This window comes from Dendrobates tinctorius, unplaced genomic scaffold (genome assembly GCF_039654945.1).
Source record: "Dendrobates tinctorius isolate UK_male_01 unplaced genomic scaffold, ASM3965494v1 ptg000029l, whole genome shotgun sequence".
In the NCBI taxonomy this organism is placed as follows: domain Eukaryota; kingdom Metazoa; phylum Chordata; class Amphibia; order Anura; family Dendrobatidae; genus Dendrobates; species Dendrobates tinctorius.
In genome coordinates, this window is record NW_027361697.1 from 4,866,330 (window position 1) to 4,889,489 (window position 23,160).

The window sequence follows — 23,160 nt, forward strand, 5'->3', positions numbered from 1 at the left end:
TTTTCGATTGGCTCTTCCTGTTACATTTAAGATCCATAACGTGTTTCATAAGTCTCTGTTGAAGAGGTTTGTTGAGCCAGTAGTTCCTGTGGTGGCACCTCCTGACCCTGTATTGGTAGAAGGTAATGTGGAATATGAGGTTGAGAAGATACTGGATTCTCACCTGGCTAGACGGAGACTCCAGTATTTGGTTAAATGGAAGGGTTATGGCCAGGAGGATAATTCTTGGGTCCCTGCATCCGATATTCATGCCGAAATATTGGTTCGTGCTTTTCATCGGGCCCATCCTGATCGTCCTGGTGGCGTGGATGAGGGTTCGGTGACCCCTCCTCAAGGGGGAGGTACTGTTGTGAGTTCATTTTCCCCTTCACCGTTGATGTCTGATGAACTCCCTCTGCTGGTGAAGAGAGGTAGTGAAATTGATTGGGTTGAGAAGAACCTGTCATCTGAACAGGTGGAGCCTGATTGGACACCCGGAATCACTGAGTGGATATAAGGCAGCCGACGCCCTACAGGGGTGCTGGTGATCCTTTCTGCTCTGAGCTCTTGCAACCAGTTAGTCCTGTCTACTGAAAGCTAAGTTTTTGCTCTCTTATTTTTCCGTGAGATTTTGTCTGTTTGCTTCGTGTTTTGTGTTCAGCCTGCCTTTGTTGGGACGGGCTGAACTCCATTTTTGTCTCTGATCAGTTTATCTCTTTGCTCTGTTTTCAGAATATACCTGAGTGCTGATATGGTGATTTTGAAGTCTAGCGACTTCAGGGCCTTTTTCCCTATCAGACAGTTGGGACATTTTTGGTAGGGTTTTTTGCGGATTGCAGCCAGCATCTTTTCTGTCCTTTCCTATTTAGTTAGTTGGGCCCCATCATTTGCTCAACCTGTCTTTCTGTCTGTGTTTGTTTTCATCTGCTTTTCACCGACAATAAATGTTGGGGGCTGTCTATTGCTTTGGGGTCTGCTCTGGGGCAGTTTAGATTTCCCCTTTCTTTCTTTAGGATTATTTAGTTCTCCGGCTGTGAACGAGGGGTCTAGGGCACCGTAGGAATCCCCCACGGCTACTGTTAGTTGTGGTGAATAGGATCAGAGGTCTGCAATCCGATAGCTACCAACCTCTCCGGTTTTCTGGACTTAGCTTGTATTTTTGTTTTTTCCTCCTTCGGTGACTCATTCATAACAGGTTCTACTCCAATCTGTTCGTAGTTCCAAAGAAAGGAGGCAGCGTTCGGCCCATACTAGACCTAAAACAGCTCAACAAATATGTACGGGTCCGTCATTTATGCATGGAGTCCCTCCGGTCCATCATTGCATCCATGGAGCAGGGAGAATACCTTGCCTCCATATACATACAAGACGCATATCTACACATAGCAATTGCTCCCGCCCATCAAAGGTTTCTCCGTTTTGCGGTCAACCAAAACCACTACCAGTTTGTCGCCCTTCCGTTCGGACTCGCCACGGCTCCATCAACGTTTACCAAGGTCATGGCAGCCACCATGGACGTTCTGCACTCAAGAGGCATTCTAGTCGTCCCGTACCTGGACGACCTTCTCATCAAGTCTTCCGCCTTCAAGGACTGCGAGGTCAGTGTCTCAATCACAATAGACACACTGAGTCGTCTGGGATGGTTAGTCAACCTAAAGAAATCGTCGACTACCCCGAGTCAGACTCTAACCTTCCTGGGAATGTTATTCGACACCTCCAGGGGTCTGGTGCTCCTTCCCAAGGACAAGACACTGGCCATCCGTCTGGGAGTTCGTACACTCCTCCGCAGTCCTCCCCGATCTCTCCGGTTTGCCATGAGAGTCCTCGGCAGGATGGCAGCAGCAATAGAGGCAGTGCCATTTGCCCAGTTCCACCTCAGGCCTCTTCAACTAGCTATCCTCAGATCTTGGGACAGGAATCCCTTCTCCCTTGACAGGGAGTTCCGGTTGACGTCGTCAACCAGGAGATCCCTGCATTGGTGGCTCAAGCCAACCTCGCTTGCACGAGGAAAACCCTTTCTCTCAGGTCAATGGAAGGTCCTGACCACCGATGCAAGCCTGACAGGCTTGGGGGCGGTGCACCTAGATCACAGGGCACAATGCAAGTGGTCACCAAGGGAAGCGACCTTGCCCATCAATATCCTAGAAATCCAGGCCATCTTTTTGGCACTGAGAGCCTTTCATCACTTGCTTGCAGCCTCGCACATACGGATACAGTCAGACAATGCCACGGCTGTGGCATATGTGAATCACCAAGGCGGGACCCGCAGCGCCCAGGCGATGAGAGAAGTGGCACATATCCTCCACTGGGCTGAAGACACGAGGTCGGTACTCTCTGCGGTCCACATTCCGGGTGTAGAAAAGTGGGAATCCGACTTCCTCAGCAGGCAAGGAATGGACTCGGGGGAGTGGTCTCTCCATCCCGAGATTTTTTACCAGATCTGTCAACGCTGGGGAACCCCGGATGTGGACCTAATGGCATCCCATCTCAATGCCAAGGTCTCCAATTTCATGGCCAGGACACACGACCCGCGGTCGCTCGGAGCGGATGCTCTGGTCCAGGACTGGTCCCAGTTCCAACTCCTGTACATTTTTCCACCCCTCCCCCTGATCTCCAGGGTCGTGAGGAAGATCAAACAAGAGGGAGTTCCAACCATCTTCATCGCACCAGATTGGCCCAGACGTACATGGAACGCCAACATTGTTCAACTTACAGCAGACTCCCCCTGGCGTCTACCCGACCGTCACGACCTCCTGTCTCAAGGTCCGTTCTACCATCAGAATTCAGGGGCTCTCAATTTGACGGCATGGCCCTTGAAACCTGGATTCTAACCCAGGCAGGTTTTTCACCGGAAGTCATTGCGACCATGATCAGGGCAAGGAAGCCAGCCTCCGCCAAGATTTATTATCGTACCTGGAGAGCTTTCTTTTCCTGGTGCGAATCTCACGGACAAGTCCCACTCCATTATTCCCTCCCGAAGGTACTAGGTTTTCGTCAATTGGGCCTAGACGCCAAACTATCCCTAGGCTCGCTTAAGAGTCAGGTGTCAGCGCTTTCAGTCCTTTTTCAAAGGCGCATTGCTACCAAACCGCAAGTAAGGACTTTCCTCCAGGGAGTTTCCCGATTGGTTCCCCCCTATAAACGTCCACTGGAAACGTGGGACCTCAATCTAGTCCTGACAGCATTGCAGGCACCACACTTCAAACCCCTTAAAGAAGTTCCACTCTGCATTCTTTCACAGAAAGTGGTTTTTCTAGTGGCAATCACCTCGTTACGCAGAGTGTCGGAATTGTCAGCACTTTCCTGCAGACGGCCTTTTCTAGCCTTTCACCAGGACAAGGTGGTTCTCCAAACGGTACCATCCTTCCTTCCGAAGGTTGTGTCCACCTTCCACCTAAATGAGGAAATCTCTCTGCCATCCCTTTGTCCGGTTCCGGTTCATAGAGTGGAGAAGGCTCTGCATACGCTTGACCTCGTCAGAGCATTGCGGATTTACGTGTCCAGGACTGCACCCTTCTGGAAGTCTGATTCCCTATTCATTCTTCCGGAAGGCGGTCGCAAGGGAATGCCGGCTTCCAAGGCTACCCTTGCCAGGTGGATCAAGTCCACCACACATGAGGCCTACCGACTTAACAGTTCCCCTCTTCCGGCCGGTATCACGGCACACTCTACATGGGCAGTGGGGGCCTCCTGGGCCATTCGGCACCAGGCTTCGGCACAACAAGTGTGTAAGGCGGCCACTTGGACTAGCCTACACACATTTACGAAACACTACAATGTTCATACCCAGTCCTCAGCGGATGCAAGCCTGGGTAGACCGGTTTTGCAGGCGGCAGGGCCCCAAGTTTAGGGACCTGCTAGCACAATATTCGTCCATTGCTTCCCACCCAGGGACTGCTTTGGGACGTCCCATGGTTCTGTGTCCCCCAATGAGGCGACAGAGTAAAGGACATTGCCATTTCCGTGTGGTTCCACTATTACTCCCCAGCAACATGCCCGCTGTCTTGGGGTCATGCTTGACTCCGAGCTTTCCTTTGTCCCCCACATACGATCACTGGCTCACTCTTGTTATCTGCACCTCAAAAACATTTCTAGAATTCGACCTCTTCTTACTTTTGACTCCGCAAAAACCTTTACTGTTTCTCTTATTCATTCTCGTCACGACTATTGTAACTCTCTTCTAATCGGTCTCCCTCTTACCAAACTCTCCCCCCTCCAATCTGTCTCACCAATCGTTACACCGATGCCTCTACCTTGTGCCAGTCGTTACACTGGCTACCCATCCACTCCAGAATTCAGTATAAGCTTATTACCCTCACCCACAAAGCCCTCCATGGCTCAGCACCACCCTACATCTCCGCCCTTGTTTCAGTATACCACCCTACCCGCGCCCTCCGTTCTGCTGATGACCTGAGGTTAGCATCCTCAATAATCAGAACCTCCCACTCCCGTCTCCAAGACTATACACGTGCTGCGCCAATTCTTTGGAATGCACTTCCCAGGTCAATACGATTTAGTCCCCAATCCCCACAATTTTAAGCGTGCCCTGAAAACTCATTTATTCAGACTGGCCTACCGCCTCAACACATTAACCTAATCTATCCCTATGTGGCACAGCCAAACGTTTTTACCATAACCAGGTTCCCCGCATCATGTTCCCACATGCTTTATGCATCCATTAGCCCTCTATGTCTGTACCGTTACACACTTAACATTATGGCTGGTCCATACAATCAGGGCAACTGTTACCACCCACCTTTCGTGTCTCCCTTTTTTCCCTCATAGATTGTAAGCTTGCGAGCAGGGCCCTCATTCCTCTTGGTATCTGATATGATCTATGTGATTATTGTTATGCTGTAACGTCTATTGTCTGTACAAGTCCCCTCTGAAATGTAAAGTGCTGCGGAATATGTCGGCGCTATAGAAATAAAATGTATTATTATAAAATATATATATATATATATATATATTTAACACTTTTGTGGTTCTTGATGGAGTCATAGTACTCCGAAACGCATTGAATAAAGCCACTTTTTCATCTGAATATCCATTTGGACTTCTATCTTTCAAGCAGCGCGGGGTTATTCCTCCTTATCCCATTAAAAAAAAGATAATAATTCTGTCATGTTGCTTCAGAGTGTCTGTAAGTCCTTTATATGAGTGACTTTGTAAAAATGTTACACATCTGTCAGAGCGCCCCTGCTCAGTACTGAATGCTCTCTACTCTCCCTTCTCTTCAGTCAGTGTTAGAAATGGCATCAGGGAGGGGAAGAGGGGTGTAAACAGATGTCCACAGCATAGAAAAAGGAGGCAGCATCTCAAGGAAGGTAGAGAAAACAAGGTACAGAAAAGGGACAAAAGTAAATGAAGATGAAATAAGTGTAGGGTAGAAGCTTTTCTGAGATATGTTTAGTGAAGAAAGCAGCATATATAACTGGTATAGAAAAATCTGAATCTTGGATCAGGTTGCAAACTGCATATATGAAAATGAATGAAGAGTGCAGTCTGAAAACACCCTCTGCTGGCTCTAGCTTGAACCAGTTCAGTAATAAAGCAGTAGGAGCTCATAACTAGCAACAAGAGTATGTCAACTAAAGAACAAACACAAGCCATTAGGCTAACAGGGTGGGTGCTGTGTCCCCCAATGATTGGCTCGGAGAAAAGGATTTTACAGTGAGTACACAAAAATCCCTATTTCCTCCTTCGCCTCATTGGGGGACACAGACCATGGGACGTCTTAAAGCAGGGTGGGGAACAACCCAACAGATGAAGCCCCATGTACCAACAGGTTACAGATGTGTTACTTCCGTTTGCAGAATCCATTTTCCCATGGCCGCATCTGCAGAAACCTGAGTGTGAATATTGTAGTGCTTTGCATAAGTGTGCGGACTGGACCAAGTCGCAGCTTTGTGAACCTGTTCCGCCGATGCTTGGTGCCGAATGGCCCAAGAAGTGCCCACCTCCCAAATGGAGTGTGCCTTAATCCCCACTGGGATAGGCTTGCCTCTGACACGGTAGGACTCCTAAATAGCCGAGAAAAACCACCTGGTCTTAGAAGCAGCTAGACCCTTCCTGTGCCCCTCTGGAAACAGGAATAGTGCATCCGACTTGCGTAAAAAACGCTGTCCGCAAAACGAACCGCCTCAGAGCTCTCGCCACATCCAGAGTGTGAAGAGCCCATTCAATACGAACGACTGGTTCCGGGCAAAACGAGAGCCACACAATGCCTTTGTCCAGATGGAAGGAAGAGACAACCTTTGGCAGAAAAGAAGTGAACGTCCTTAAAACCACTGTGTCCTGGTGAGAAGATAGGAAAAGGGCTTGACAGGACAGAGCTGCCAGCTCAGAGACCCGTCTGACGTAATTGCAACTAGAAAGGCTACTTTCCAAGAAAGAAAAAAGTCAGCGATACGTCCTGCAGAGGTTCGAAATGAACCTCCTGGACAACCCCCAGGACCAAAATATTAAGGTCCCATGACTCCAAGGGCCTGTCAAAGGCAGGTACCATGTGGGAAATTCCTTGAATAAAGGTCTTCACCTGTACCCTAGCAGCAATTCTGCATTGGAACAGCACAGATAAGGTTGAAATCTGCCCTTTGAGTGAACTGAGCGCGAGGCCTGGCTTCAGACCAATCTGGAGGAAAACCAAAATGGATGGAATGGAAAAGATGAGAGGTGAATGTCTGCGATCTCTACACCAAGAGAAAAAAGGCCTTCCAGGTGCGATGATAAATGTGAACCAACGCGAGTTTACGGGCACTAATCATGGCGGAAACCACCTTTTGGGAGAACCTAGCTTGGGTCAGGACCCAGGATTAAACGGCCAAGCTGTTAAAAACATGGCCCCTGAGTACTGGTGGCAAATCAGGCCCTGGGAAAGCAGGACTGGACGATCTGGCAATCAGGGAATGTCGGCGATGAGTTGCACTAGCTCCGCGTACCACGCTTGGCGTGGACAGACCGGAGCGATCAGGATCACTGGAACCCCTTTCGCTCTGATTTTCCTGATGACCCTCGGATGAAACAGGAGCTGGGGAAAAAAACGCACGGCAGGTGAAACAGATTCTACAGAAGAACCAGTGCGTCCGCCCCGATAGTTTCAGGGTCTCGATAACGAGCTATGAACTCGGGGACTGTGGCGGTTAGCCTCGAGGCCATCAGATACAAATCCGGCTTCCCCAGCAATGACAAATCTGCTGAAAGACCTCCGGATGAAGAGACCATTCTCCCGAGGCGAGACACTGACGGCTGAGAAAGTTTGCCACCCAAATATCTACCCCCGCGGTAGATGATTGAATGGTTCCTCTCGGCCCAGCGGAGAATGTGACCTACTTCGCACATGGCCACCCTGCTGCTGGTGTCTCCCTGACGGTTGGTGTACGCCACCGCCGTGGCAATGTCCAATCGGATTCTGATGGGACGACCTGTCAGGAGGAGATGGAACTGCAGAATAGCCAATTTGATTGTTCTTATCTCCAGAACGTTGATCGGGAGACGCGACGCTAGAGCAGACAAGCGGCCCTGGGCAGTATGATGACAGAATACAGCTTCCCAGCTGAGAAGGCTGGCGTCGGTGGTCATCACTAGCCAACATACCAGGAGGAAGGATCCCCCTTGACTCACAGAAGACCTCAATGTCCACCATCTGAGGGTCTGCCTGACCCGCTTAGACAGACGAATCCGATATTCAAGAGAAAATGGCTCCTGTCCCAGGTCGTCAGAAGCGCGTGTTGCAAAGAACGGAGATAAAATTGAGCGAATGGCACCTTCTCCATTAGGAATCTTTGGTGAGAGGGAAAAATCAGGATATGAAGGTAAGCATCGCGATTGTCGATGGATGCTAGGAGCTCTCACTTCTCCATCAAGGTGATGACTGAGTGAAGGGACTCCAGTCTGAAGTGACGAACTCTGACAAAGTTGTTTAATAGTTTCAGATCCAGTATGGGACGCACCATTCCGTCCTTCTTTGAAACCACAAATAGGTTCATGTAAAACCCCTCAAACATTTCGTTTTGCGGAACTGGAACAATGACTCCGTCCCTGCGGAAAAAGTCTATGGCTCGGTAAAGGGATATTCTCTGCATCTCTGTTTTGAGGGGACAAGACCAGAAAACCCGTTCCGGGGGTGTGAAGAAAACTTTTGTATCCGGAGATCACAAGATCACTGATCCACTCGTCGTAAACAACTGAGAGCCAGGCCTGACAGAACCAAAGTAGACGTCCACCTACCTTGTTGGCGCCACCTGGATACTGCAAGGAATCATTGTGCAGAGAATCTATGGGATCTCGATCCTTTTTGATCTTGACTGTTTCGGTCTGCTCTTCCAGGAATGATTGGGTCTATACGAGATCTGGGAACCTTTTGACTTTATGCGATGAGCGGCCTGGTCCGGACAAGGCGGTCATAGTGGGCCAGCTCGAGTTGGTAGGAAAGGGCCGGAGCCGAACTTGCTGTTGACTATGAAAAGGTCTACTGGCCTTTCGTTGTGGAAAGGATTTACCTTTCCCCTCCAGTAGCGTCGGAGATAAGTTGGTCCAGTTTTTTTTTTAAATTTTTTCGAATAGGCGATCGCTCTGGTAAGGCGGAGAGGTTAATGATTTTTTGGAAGCGGAGTCCGCTCGCCACTCTCGGAGCTATAGTGCCCTCCTGATGGTGAGGCATTTGCGGCTGCCGAAGCCGCGCAGTTAGCCGCATCAAGAGAGGCCTGTCCCCATACTCCCCAGTTTGAGAGATCTGGATAGCCAGTCTTGTTGTCTCAGGAGAAGGTTACTGTCCTGAATGGCTTTAGTCCGAGCATCTGCCCCAAGTGACCATAGCTTTAGCCACCCAGGTCACAGCAAAGGATGTGAGGAAGAGCTGAGCCAGAGGCTTCAAAGACTGACCGAGCAAGGATGTTATTCTGTTGGTCAGGGGGAAATTAATTGAGGAACCGTCAGACAAGGCTAACAGGGTTTTGGATGCGAGACGCGCGCGATACAGGAGGGTCCACTGAAGGACACTCGATCCAATCTTTCCTTAGATCAGGAGCAGAGGGGTATCTTGTCTCAAGAGGCCTTTGCCCTGTAGAAAGTTTATCCGGCTGATTCCTATGTCTTTGAGCAATGTCCTTAAATTCGGGGTGATTGACAAACACCATATGAGGCCGTTTAGTCCTTTTAAAGAACACCGCGTGATCTCTGGTGGACGTAGCTTCCTCTTCCACCTTCACAGTTTTGTTGACCGCCTCAATGAGGGAATCAACCGTCTCCTGATATTCCTGCAAGTCCAGGTCTATGGACACCTCAGACTCGTATTCTGAGTCGTGTTCAATGCGAATCCCTGGAGATGGGGAGCAAGGAACGGAACTCACGGACGCCGAAGCACAAGAGTGCCTGGGGGACGTGGTATGGATCCATTTTCTAGAAGCCTGTGCATTCTTAGATGGAAAACAGCCCCTGCTAGCCGATGGCTCCTGCATAGCTGAGGGACCCTTCACAGCAAGCAAACGGATGCCCTGACTTGAGGAGCCTTGGCCAGAGGAGCCATAGACTGTGACAGAGACTTAACCCACTCAGGGTGACTAGGTCCACTAGGGTCGGGGGGCGGCGGAGGGCTCCTGCATGCATACAGGGTCACAGGTCGTGCAGAACGGGGAGTTGTTTCCCAAGGGCAACGAAGTGTGGCAAGTGGTGCATGAGGCGAAAATTACTGTGTGAGTTTTGCTAAGCTTTTTGGATGCCTTAGATTGTGGCATAATGTACCCTTGACGTCCCCTGTAAGGTACTGCACTGGGGGAAAACAAGGGGGCAGGCAATACTGCAGAGAAGGGGTTAAGCTCAGTTATGCAGCTTACCCAGGTCCTGTGTCCCAGGGATGGTGTCACTCAGCACTGCTCGCAGCACTCCTGTCGGCGGTATTCTTCAGGGAAATTGCCCCCCGCTGTCGCCGGAGACCGGGGTCCCCTGCTGTAACCAGGGAAGATGGCCACCGAGAATAGAAAGGGCGCTTCTCGTTGAGGACGAGAAGAGCCTGAATTGTGGGAGGAGCTGCCGGCCTGTGGGCTAGAAGCCGGGGACCAAATTTTCGGCGCCAACCGGCGTTTAGGCCCGGAAGAACCGAAAAAAACGGGAAATCACTGCCGGAACCCAGGACATCCCTCCTATGGGACCAGGACCCTCTGTGCCCCCCATACCATGCCCTCCTGCTCCACCCGACGGTGCACTTACCCGATGTGCGACAGCATATGTAGCAGAGCTGGGTGCCGCAGGATGAGCCAGTGCAGGTGTCGCAGAGCTGGGTGCTGCAGGATGTGCCACCGTAAGTATAGCAGAGCTGGCTGCTGCAGGATGTACCACCGCAGATGTAGCAGAGCTGGGTGCTGCAGGATGTACCACCACAGATATAGCAGAGCTGGGTGCTGCAGGATGTACCACCGCAGATGTAACAGAGCTGAGTGCTGCAGGATGTACCACCGCAGATGTAGCAGAGCTGGGTGGTGTCACATAGTCCACTCTCAATCCACCATCCCTTTGACAGGGAGGTGGAGAAGGAATTGTCCGCCTCCTTCCATCATTCGCTTTGAAACAGTGGTGATGCAGTGGGGGCTGCAAGGACGGCAATAGATGGTGGCCTCTGTATATCGTTGAAAAAAACAGGCAAATTGTCCTGCTATTGGCCTGGCTCCAGGAGAGGATACATGGAGGCGACACTCCATGTGCTCGCCTGTTGCTGGTGTGGGGAGAACGGGACCATAAAAGAACCATCGCCCCTAAAGTGAGCTCAGGCATGGCTTCCAGTTGTCGCAGGAGAGGGTACGGGGAGGTGACACTCCATGTTCTGTCCTGTTGCTGATCTGGGGGAGATCGGACCCTTGAAAAGATCCGTTGCCCCCTTCACTCCGTTAATTAAAAAATAAAAATTTACAGAAAAATCAAAAAGGAAAATAAAAACGTTGGGGTCTGAAGCCAGACCCAAGTGCCTCCTACAGACACTAAGCAAGAACTGGTTCAAGCTAGAGCCAGCAGAGGGTGTATACTGCAGAGGAGGAACTAATCTTGTCTGTTTTTGCTTAGTGTCTTTAGTGTCCAGCAGCATAACACCCATGGTCTGTGTCCCCCAATGAGGCGAAGGAGAAATTGTATTAACTAAACTTAATTATTGACCTAAGTAAACTTTTTATAAATGACAGGGGTGTCCAATAGAGTTTCATACAATAGTAATAGTATGGCTAGGTTAACTGTATTGTGCAATAGTGAAACGATCGTTGGTCAAATGTTCAACCATTTTTTACTTCTACCTAATGTGTATAGCCATTTTTAGTTGAAATTGTTAGGCAGAAAAACTAACACACCTATCTTGTGCCACTTATGTTCTGGAGAACAAAGGGTTGAACTGATTTCTTTTGTATAGATTTTAGGGCAGAATACATAAGTACATACAATGTGTAAGTAGTAATTCTGCAATTATAGTATGTGCGTGTGGGTTTTTTTTTTTTTAATAAAATAGATAATATGGTGACATTTGCTGTTTCAGGTATGGGGACATTCAAGATGGTAATATTCCTTACCCAATTGCCCAACGATTCAAGAGAACTCTTGAGAAATACAGGAACAAGCGTTTAGAACTGATTGAATTTCAGAGTAAGATAAAGGATGACCCTTCAATTTCAGAAGCTGTTGATTGTTGGAATAAATACTATGAAGTTCAGATGTTAAGTGGCTTATTGAAAATTTGGGAAAATCTAAGACTAAGGTAAATAAATAATTTGTGATCCAAGAAGTGACTTATCACTTTTTGGCATAGAAGGGGATTTACTGACTTCAAGTTTTTTTTTGTTAATAAGTCTTGGGCCCCCATTTGTCAACACTTGCGTTTTTTACGCCAGTCTTAATGAGGGGTGTGCAGGAATAAGATGGGCCAAATTCATAAAGAGGTGCATGTCACTTAATGAATTCAGCATATCTTGCCACTTAAAGGGAATCTGTCACCTCATTTTTGGCCTATAAGATGCGGCCACCGCCATCAGGGGCTTATCTACAGAATTCTGTAATGCTGTAGATAAGCCCCCGATGTAACCTGAAAGATAAGAAAAACGAGTTAAGCCCTCATCACACTAAGCGAGATCGCTGCTGAGTCACAAGTTTTGTGAAGCAAAAGTGATCTCGCCAGCGATCTCACTGTGTGTGACACGCATCAGCGACGGCCCCCCCCCGCCGAGCTGGTATCCAAGGTAAACAGCGGGTAACTAAGTGTGTGCAGTCCTTCTTACTTTTGCCGCGGCTCCTGCGCAAGTGTACTTTATCTGCCCTGTTGAGGGCAGAGTAAAGTACTGCACTTGCACTGTGCAGGTGCCGGACCTCTATGACGTTTCCCGGCACCTGCGCACTAGACACAGAGATAAAAACAGAGCACCAACACCTACAGAGAAGTCACAGTAGGGGGTTGATTGCAATGAGTTGTTTATCTGGTTACCATTACCCTAGACTCACATCTTACTATTTAGTGGACTCCACCTAAATGCCCCGTCACGCACAGTGAGATCGCTAGCGAGATCGCTGATTTTGTGACGCATCAGCGATCTCACCAGCGATATCGCTGTGTGTGGCACGCATCAGCGACCGCCCCCCCGCCGGGTATCGCTGATCGTGCAGGAATGTCCTGGGCCATTTTTTGATCGTTGGTCTCCCGCCGGCCAGCACGCATCGCTGCGTGTGGCAGCGGGAGAGGAACGATCAGCGAGCTCCCAGCGCTGTAAGCAGACGCTGGGAGCTGGTATCCAAGGTAAATATCGGGTAACTAAGCGCTCGTGTCGCTTAGTTACCCGCTGTATACCTTGGATACCTGTGTGCTCGCACTGGGAGCTGGTATCCAAGGTAAACAGTGGGTAACTAAGTGCCGCTCGCTCATAGTTACCCGATATTTACCTTGGATACCAGCGTCCAACACGAGCACGCAGGTATCCAAGGTACACAGCGGGTAACTAAGCGACACGCTCTCTTAGTTACCCGATATTTACCTTGGATACCAGCGTCCTCGCTGGTCCTGATCGCTGGTGAAATCTGCCTGTTTGGCAGCTCACCAGCGATCATGTAGTGAGGCACCAGCGATCCTGACAAGGTTGTATCGTTGTCGAGATCACTGGTGTATCGTTATGTGTGACAGGGCCTTAACAGAGGAGGTTGGCACCCTAGTACTTGTGCACCAGCGGCCCCGCTAAATAGAAAGCCCTAGGAAAGCCCTCATGTATATACCCTAGAGAAAGCAGCGAAAAGTAAGCCGTTCATTCAGACTCCCTGGAAAAGTGGATTGAAGGCAATACATCCTTCTTGTCTCACTGATCTATCCCAGTCCCCACCGTGTGCTGGTTTTTCCACCTTTTCAATCCCCATGAATTTTATGCAAGAAACATTTCCCCTATGTAATGAGATTACATGTCTCCCTAATTAATGCATTACTAGTACTTGCAAGTTAGGTTTAGTAGTAAAATTTGCAAAATAACAAGTATACATATCTTAACTTAATATAAAAAAATACTTATGCAAATATAATATATTATTATAATATATTATATAATATTTAAAAAAAAATATGTATGCAAATGCAACACAAAATTACACTTTTACAGACTATTGCAGTCTAAGATAACTAGACAACCCCCAGAATAGAATCCCTCATAACAGCACACATTTACAAATTGGGTGTTGTTATGGGCTTCATTAGCTGCATCGAATGTGCTTGAGCTAAACCACATAAAATTTCTGGACTGGTTCGGGGTTTGTTTACTGTGACATTTGAATGCATGTGAAAAAAATGGCTAAGCCAAGAGAGTAAGCCACGCGTTAGGGTACGTGCCCATGATCAGGAAATGGCAGCACTTTGGACGTATTTTTGCTGCGTCCAAAGCACTGCGTTCTAATCACGCAGGTAAATCTGCATGTGTTCACTGAACAATGCGGATTTACCGCATCCAATATATTTCTAATGTGGAAATTTCTGTTGTGGATAGTAGCGTCTCCGCAACAGAAATTGACATGCTGTGGTTCGTAAACCGCACTAAGGGTGCTTTTACGCAGCGGTAAATAGAAGCACAGTGGGTATGGCATTTATATAAATCCCATTCACTGTGCTTGTATCGTAGCACACAGTGTTTTGGACGTAGCGCAGGTGAGCTGAATCCAAAACGCTGCTATTCCTAATCATGGGCATGTACCCTAAGGCCTGGGGAAGTCTTAAACATGTAGGCTTAACCATTCAAGTGAGCCTCATGTGGATATTAATGAGGTTTAAAGTCAGGCGCCGGATGATAACTACTACAGTCATCAGCGTCGCCTGTTCTTGCTGATGGCTGCGAGAGCAGGCGACGCTGATGAGTATTCACCGGCTGGTTCCTGTGAATATAACGGTATCTTTGCTGCTATCCACAGGTACCGGAGACCAAGAAGATGAATGTAGATTACTTTTTGGGGATCATTTTATGAATAATAAGGGCTATTGTGAGGCTGTTTACTCTGTCGCCTCATTGGGGGACACAAGACCTTGGGTGTTATGCTTTCCGTCCACTAGGAGGCGACACTATGCTTAATCTGAAAAAGATTTGGCTCTGGCTCCTCCTGCACAGCATACACCCCTGGGAGGCATCCGCCTTACCTCAGTTTTTGCTTAGTGTCGCAAGGAGGCACACCATAAGAAGATTCTTCTTGACACAGATGAAGAAAAGAGGGTCTCTCTGAGACTCCCGGCATGGCTCCCTCCTCGGTCCTCTTTTTAGCGGTACCCGGTTGAGGTAGAGATGGCTCTTCCCCATGTCGCTCCCTCCCCAGCCCTTCGGGTGCATGGTTCGAGGTCGAGAACCCCCCTCCCTCCCCAGGCCCTGGGCCTTTTGGGTTGAGGCTGAGGTGAGGAAGAATTCCTCCTGATGGCGGTGAAGCGCCCTCCCTAACCCCCTCTAGGGATGTTAGGTTGAGACACCGCAGGTAGGAGCTGCGTTCGCAGCGCTAACTTTATTGTAGCCCCAGCACTGCTGTGGTCTGCTATGGGGCCGGGGGCTGTCATATTTGGGCCACAGTATACAGGGATTCCTGTCCCTGCGGCAGCGTCAGCCCTCTAATGGGGTCAAAAAGACCCTTCACAGGGCTGCGCTGCGTATATAGGGGCGTCCGGGCGATATGGCACTCATCCGGGGGGGGTTTTGGTTCGTTTTCTGCCCCCCTCCGGACTACCGCGCCGCTCTGGAGCCCTTCCCGGTCAGGATTTTGTACTTTAGACCGCGGCTTCGGCCTAAGCCGAAGCCGCCGCCCTTGTTACCGCCCCCCGGCCCGCCCCCCTGGATGATGATAATGACGCTGCACAGCGTCATACAGGGGGCGGATCGAACCAGGAAGGCGCGGTTTTGCCTGGCTGCGCGCCCTTTTTCTGCTCTCCGCCCCTCCTCCCTCCCACCTCTTTACCTCAGGGAAAGAAGAAAGAGAAAAAAAAAAAAAAAAAAAAAAAAAAAGCAGCGCTGCTATATTACTCAAGAACGCTGCACAGTCTCCAGGGGGCGCAGAACCGAAGTTTTTCTGCTGGCGCCGGATCTAGGAGCACACCGGTGGGGTAAGGCACAGCAGGATATTATCCTGCTGTGGACGCAGACTCCCTATAGGTTCCCTATAGCGCTCCTCTGCATAGCCACCCCAGTAAGGTTTTTGGTCAGAATAACCTGCCGGCACTCAGTGCACTATGTCGGTCTCCAGGTCCGAAAGAAGGAAGGTTTATCTGCTGTTACGCAGTCTGTTCAGCCTGTAAAGCCAATCTTCCCAGTGGCAACATGCACCGTACTGCTAGAGTTGTTCCCAAAATGCTGGGTCAGTGCCCCAAGAGGCTCCTGTCACTGTTTCAACTCCACTGACATGCCGGTATGGGCCGCATCTATGTCACAGTCCATAGATACGCTGACTTCCACATTGCTTCAGGCTATGCATGGTCATATCCTAGCTATAAGCGGACAGGCAGTCCCTGGCAATGCTAGTAGTAAACGGCTCCATAGGTCACGTTCAGCTACGTCCTCCCATGGCTTACGGTCGTCCGGCTCTACGCAGAGACACCGTAATTCTAGGTCTCCTAGACCGTCTCGTTCCAAAGACGGGCGCAGCAGATCTCCACAGAGATCTTCGGGCATGGAAAAGCGGCGGTCCAGATTTCCCTCCAGGCAACGCCTCAGCGATGCGCAGGATTCAGAGGGCATCTGTGACTCCGAATCAGAAAAGGAAACATAGGAGTCTCAGGCTCCTTGTCCTCCTAGCAATACAGCGCTAGTTGAGGACATTATCACTTCTATTCATCGGGTGCTGGTTTTATCCGATGCTCCCCAAAAACCCCCAAAACATAAAATCTGTTTTGAGGGGTCCCTGAAGTCCCTAAAGTTTTTTTCTGATCACCCAAGCTTTCAGGACATCCTTGATAAGCTTTTTTCGCAACCTGCCAAAAAATTCGCCAACCGTAAATAAAACCGTAAAAAAGGGCTAGATACTCTCTTTTTTCTCAAAAAGACCAAGAAGTGGACAGTTCAACCAGAAATCGATCCCCCTATCTCTAAGCTTGCAGCACAGTCTCTCCTCTCACTGCCAGATAGCTCAACCCTGAAGGATACAGCAGATTGGCAGGTTGAGCGCATGGCTCGTTCAATTTTTAGAGGCTGCAGGAGCCTCCCTGGCTCCCGCGGTCACCTCAACGTGGGCAGCTACTGCCATTCTGGCATGGGTCAAAAGATTGCAGGAGAGCCTCCAAAAGTCTGCTCCTCAGATGTTCGATCAACTAGTTCAGATAGCGGTGGTGGCAGATTACATACGCCTTGCAGCTTTTGATTCTGCAAGAGGCGTAGCAGGTATAGCAGCGAATGTAATTACAATCAGACATATCCTCTGGCTGTGAGAATGGGAAGCGGACACGTCTTCAAACAAGCCTCTTACGGATCTCCCGTACGTCAGTGGGAGATTTTTTTCGGGGAAAAAAATTAGACAAGATGATTTCCAATGCCACGGGGGGTAAGAGTACCTTTCTTCCCCAACCGCAACCTAAACGTACGTTTAAGCGACGTAACCAGGCTAAGTTCCGGTCTTTTCAGAACTCCTCAGGCTAGGCCGCTTCACGTCCTTCACGGAATTACAACCGTTCCTCCTCACAGGGACAACCAAAGGACAGCACAGAGGACGGACAAGAATTGGCGGTCAACATCAGGCCAGGCAAAGCCCAAAGGAGGGAAATTCCAGAATTTCTCCTCGTCATGACTCACGAAATACAGAAGACACCCCACCTGTAGGCAGTCGATTTTTAATTTTTCAGCAAGTCTGGCTGCCTATTACAGAGGACAGGTGGGTCAAGGAAATAGTGTCTCTCTCTCCTTCAAGCAGGAGTCATAATACGGGTTCCCGAAAACGAGAGATTCCAAGGACTCTACTACAACCTATTCGTGGTTCCCAAAGAAAGGAGGCAGCGTTCGGCCAATTCCTGGACCTAACGCAACTCAAAAAGTTTGTAAGAGTTCGGCAGTTTCGCATGGAGTCCCTTCGATCCATCATTGCGGCTATGGAACAGGGAGAATATCTCGCCTCCATAGACATACAAGAGGCATACCTGCACATCCCTACTGCGCCTGCTCATCAAAGATCTCTCAGGTTCACAATAGGGCAGAATCAGTACCAGTTCGTGGCTTTGTCTTTCGGATTGGTCACGGCTCCCAGAACATTCACCAAGGTTATGGCAGCCACCATGGATGTCCTACACTCCAGAGGCATAGTGGTCCTCCCATGTCTCGATGATCTACTCATCAAGGCACCTTCTGTCAAAGACTGCGAAGACAGCGTCACGATCGACACACTAACTCGTCTAGGCTGGCTAGTCAACTTTAAGAAGTCAGTGACTGACTCGGGAGTAGTTGACGATCTTCCTAGGGATCCTATTCGATACCTCCAGGGGTCTGGTACACCTTCCCAAGGACAAGGTACAAGCTATCCGCGGTGCACTTCGCATGTTAATACACATACCTTGCCGATCTCTTCGGTTTGCCAGGAGATTCCTTAGCAGGATGGCAGCAGCAATGGAGGTGGTACCATTTGACCAGTTCCACCTCAGACCTCTTCAACTAGCCATTCTCAGATCCTAGGACAGGAACCCTTTTCTCCCTCGAAAGGGAGTTCCGACTGACGGAGTCAACCAGGAAATCACCGTACTGGTGGCTCAAACCACCCGTACTGGCCAAAGGAAAATTCTTTCTTCCCAGTCAATGGAAAGTCCTGACCACCGATGCGAGTCTAACAGGATGGGGTGCAGTGCACCTACTTCACAGGGCACGTGGTCTCCAATAGAAGCGACCATGCCCATCAACATTCTGGAGATACGAGCTATCTTCCTGGCGCTAAAAATTTTTTTTTTTGCCATCTGCTGAAGGCCTCTCACATCAGAGTGCAGTCGAGCAATGCCACGGCAGTGGCATATGTGAACCACCAAGGTGGGACTCGCAGTGCCCAGGCAATGAGAGATGTGGCGCGTCTCCTTCGCTGGGCAGAAAACAAGAAATCAGTACTCTCACTGGTCCACAGTCCGGGTGTGGACAACTGGGAAGCCGACTACCTCATCAGACAGGAAATGGACTCGGGGGTGGTCTCTCCATTCCAAAAATCTTTCGTCGGATCTGTTATCGCTGGGGGACTCCGGACGTGGACCTAATCGCATCTCATCTCAATGCCAAGGTCTCCATTTTCATGGCAAGGACACGCGATCCGAGGTTGCTCGGGACGGATGCCCTGGTTCAGGACTGGACTCAGTTCCAGCTTCCGTACATTTTCCCACCTCTTCCCCTGATGGCCAGAGTCATGAGGAAGATCAAACAGGAAGGAGTTCCGACCATCCTAATTGCGTCGGACTGGCCCAGACGTACATGGTACGCCGACATCCTTCAGCATTACAGCAGACACCCCTTGGTGTCTTCCAGACCGTCCCGATCCCCTGTCTCAAGGCCTGTTCTACCACCAGAATTTAGGGACTCTCAATTTGACGGCGTGGTCCTTGAAACCTGGGTTTTAACCCAGGCAGGGTTTGCTCCAGACGTCATTAGAACCATGATCAGGGCACGGAAACCAGCATTCGCCAAAGTTTATTATCGTACCTGGAAAACGTATTTTACTCGGTGCGACTCTCGCGGGCGAATTCCGTTCCCTTACTCTCTTCCGAAAGTTCGTGGTTTCCTTCAATCAGGTCTGGACGCCGGCCTATCCTTAGGATCGCTTAAGGGTCAGGTGTCAGCGCTTTCAGTGCTCTTTCAGAAGCATATTGCTAACAAACCTCAAGTCGGGACGTTTCTTCAGGGAGTCTCCAGATTGGTCCCTCCTTACAGACGTCCACTGGATACGTGGGACCTTAATTTGGTCCTAACTGCTCTACAGGCACCTCCTTTTTTCAACCTCTTAAGGAAATTCCACTTCGAGTTTTATCACAAAAGGTGGTCTTCCTCGTGGCAATCACCTCGCTACGCAGGGTGTCTGAGCTGTCAGCGCTCTCCTGCAAACAGCTTTTCCTATTCTTCCACCAGGACAAGGTGGTTCTCCGTACAGTTCCATCCTTCCTTCCAAAGGTTGTCTGATTTCCACCTCAATGAGGGCATCTCATTACCGACCCTTTGCCCGGCTCCGGTTCATAGAGTGCAGAGGGCCCGGCATACGCTTGACCTTGCCAGGGCATTGCGTACGTGTGTGTCTAGGACTCCACCCTTCCGGAAGTCTGATTCCTTTTTTTTTTTTTCCTTGTTCCAGAAGGCATTTGTAGGGGTTTACCGGCTTCAAAAGCTACCCTTGCCAGGTGGATCAGGTCCACCATCCATGACGCCTACCGCCTAAACAATTCTCCTATTCCGGCCGGTATCACGGCACATTCCACACGGGCGGTAGGAGCCTCCTGGGCCATTCGACGCCAGGCTTCAGCACAACACGTGTGTTAAGCGGCCACTTGGACTAGCTTACACACGTTTACAAAACAATACAGTGTACATACTCAGTCCTCAGTGGAAGCGAGTCTGGGTAGACTGGTACTGCCGGCGGCAGTGTCCCAAGTCTAGGGACCTGTCAGCACAATATTCGTCCATTGCTTCCCACCCAGGGACTGCTTTGGGACGTCCCAAGGTCTTGTGTCCCCCAATGAGGCGACAGAGTAAAGGAGATTTTTGTGTACTCACCGTAAAATCTCTTTCTCTTAGACTCTAATTGGGGGACACAGCTCCCACCCTGTTGCCCTTGCGGGCTGTTATTATGTTGGGTACTCATATTGTTCCTTGAACTGTACATAGTAGCCTTTGTTTATAGGCTTGGTTATGTTGGATTTGTTATCTCCTCCTACTGCTTGGGTACAAAAACTGAGGTAAGGCGGATGCCTCCCAGGGGTGTATGCTGTGCAGGAGGAGCCAGAGCCAAATCTTTTTCAGATTAAGTATAGTGTCGCCTCCTAGTGGACGGAAAGCATAACACCCAAGGTCTTGTGTCCCCCAATTAGAGGCTAAGAGAAAGAGATTTTACGGTGAGTACACAAAAATCTCCTTTTTTTTTTCCAATAAAACATGTTTCTGTGTATTTATTTTTACTACTGGGTTAGTAATGGTGGTGTCTGACAGACTCCTCTCCATTGCTAACCCCAAAATAAAAATAGGGGGAACCCCACGCTGTTTTCTTAATTTATTCATGTCTAAAAAATGAAAGATACTAATAAATAAATGGAAAAACCGTTGTGGAATCCCCCCTATTTTAATAACCAGCCAATGGAAAGCAGATATCTGTGAACTGGTCTTATTATTCTGGGAAGGAGCCAATATCCCTGGACCTTCCAAACCTATTAATATGTCTCCAGCTGTCTGCTTTGCCTTAGCTGGTTACTTAAAGATGAGGGGACCATAAAAAAAAAAGACGAGGGGTCCCCCAATTTTTAATAACCAGCTAAGGCAAATCAGACAGCTGGGGGCTGAAATTAATTGGCTGGGAAGGGCCATGGACATTGGCACCTTCCCAGCCTAATAAGATCAGCCCTCAGCCACCCCCCAGAAATGGCACAGCCATTACATGCATCAATTCTGGTTCTTAGCCTCAGCTCTTCCCGATTTGCCCTGGTGCGGTGGCAATCGGGATAATGGGATTGTGGAGTTGATGTCAGCTATGTAATGTCAGCAGGTATTGCTTGGCTTCAGCTTTTACAATATTTCATAAGACAGACATCTGCTCTGACGAAATATTAAAGACAGATGCCAAATTGCAGCCGCTCATTTGCTGCAGCGGGCATATAGTACAATACCACATCAACTTCCGAGAATAGCAGTGCTGACATCGCTTGAACATAGCCTGTGCAGGAGAAAAGTATCCATAGTTTATATTTTAATTGAGGTCCTGAATTAATGACGAATGGGTTGTTCAGTAGTGGAGATCTCCTTTAAATACATATCTTAGACCTGGCGAGGCTGATATGAAAAAAAAAATAGCCATGTTAGAATGGCTGTATAATTGTTTTTGTAAACTGTCCTATGTGATATTAAAACTGCATGCTCTTTTTATTTGTGAATATATTTTAATTATATTTTGTTATTTTCATTCTATTTGCCTACTCAAAATTTGCCTACACTTTATAGCTATATATATATCTATATATATATATATCTATATATATATATATCTATATATATATATATGCGGATTTGTAACTGTGGATCCGCAGGTAAAACCGCAGGTAACATGACCTGCGGATTGGCCTGCGGTTTTCCCCTGCGGTTTGCCACCTGGACAATGGAATAGGTGGCAAACTGCTGCGGAATCCGCAGAAAGAATTGACATGTCAATTCTTTCTGCGGATTCAAAACCGCAGCTTTTCCGCAGTTGAAAAACCGCAGCATGTGCACAGCGGATTATAAGTCACATAGACTTACATTGTATTGTACACTGTCTGCAGAACTGCTGCGGATCCGCAGAGGCCAAATCCTCAGCGAATCCGCCACAGAATCCGCAGCGTGTGCACATAGCCTTAACCTGCTGGAGTGCATTGTAATCACAGTTGCAGCTGTGGTTACAATGCAAAATAAAAGAGAGCGTGAATTTGGTCAAGCTATTTGACCAGACCAGATTTAGGAAACTTTTGCAATCTTGAGAGCAGGAGGCTCTATGCAAGTCAGATCTGTGTGAGACTGATTTCAGCCCAGAGAAGGCAAAGCTTCTGACGCACCCTCCTGGGATACTTTGGCGTGGTCGCCCACGACAACAGACGGATACAGGCGTTCTGGCTGCTAAAATAAAGACTTTTGCTTTCAACTAACCTCTTCACCTCATTATCTGAGCACCACTGCATTTCAGAATTTAAATATGTATATTAACAATTTATCTCCGTAAACATCTCTAAAGACAGTATACTGAAGTTCTCACTTCAGGGAACAGAAGTGCTGAGCTCCATCACAGCACATGTACAAAGCGATAGAATTTTTATTGAGCCCGTATTGGACTACAACACTGGTATCTCTGATGTATATATCTTTCAATAAATTGTAATGTTATTATGGAAATTATCCAACGTGCTTTTTTGAAACTCTGGTATTTTATTCCCTGTACTTATAAACAAGACTTTGTAAATCATTTTTACTGCTTCCAAATTACAGAGCTCATGGACCATTTTTCCCAAGAGTACTAAGACCTATAAAAGGTCCAAGAGATTTAGGAGAAGTTGTGACGCACGTTGTAGCAAAAATATTGACTGTAGAGATGGTAAGAAATAAGTGTACGTACATCATGCATCACATTTATCTGTCTACATAGCTCCCATAGATTTGTATGAGCAGCTGAGCACATGTAGGGAATTGATGCTACATACAAACTCTTCCTCACTGCAGTGGAGTGGGTGAGGACAAAAGATTATCCCTTACCTCCCTCCTCTTGTGATTGTTGGGAGACTTACCTGGGACTGTTACCAAGAGGCTATTTCTTCCAAAAAATAAGCTCTGTATATATTATCCCTAATGTCCTCATATCTACCACTTTACAGAAAACACTGGCATGTGAATTTAAAGTGAACCTGTTACTAGGATTGTGCTCTGTAAACTACAGACAGTGTCAGGTTAGCACTAATATACTGATTAAAATGATACCTTGATTGATGAAATCCGTCTTGTGCTTGTTGTGTAATCTTTATTTGCAGTTTTCAGTTAATGA

General features: G+C 48.5%; 1 protein-coding gene across 2 annotated transcripts in view; it reads left to right on the forward strand.

The window, feature by feature from the left end:
* The window catches only part of SHCBP1L (SHC binding and spindle associated 1 like), a 159,453-nt gene that overhangs the window by 38,003 nt on the left and 98,290 nt on the right, over positions 1 to 23,160 (forward strand). For both annotated transcript variants that reach the window (XM_073571334.1, XM_073571333.1), the window contains exons 5-6: positions 11,492 to 11,710; positions 22,611 to 22,716. In XM_073571334.1, coding sequence (XP_073427435.1) covers positions 11,492 to 11,710; positions 22,611 to 22,716 — 325 coding nt within the window. The remainder of the gene's footprint in view (positions 1 to 11,491; positions 11,711 to 22,610; positions 22,717 to 23,160) is intronic.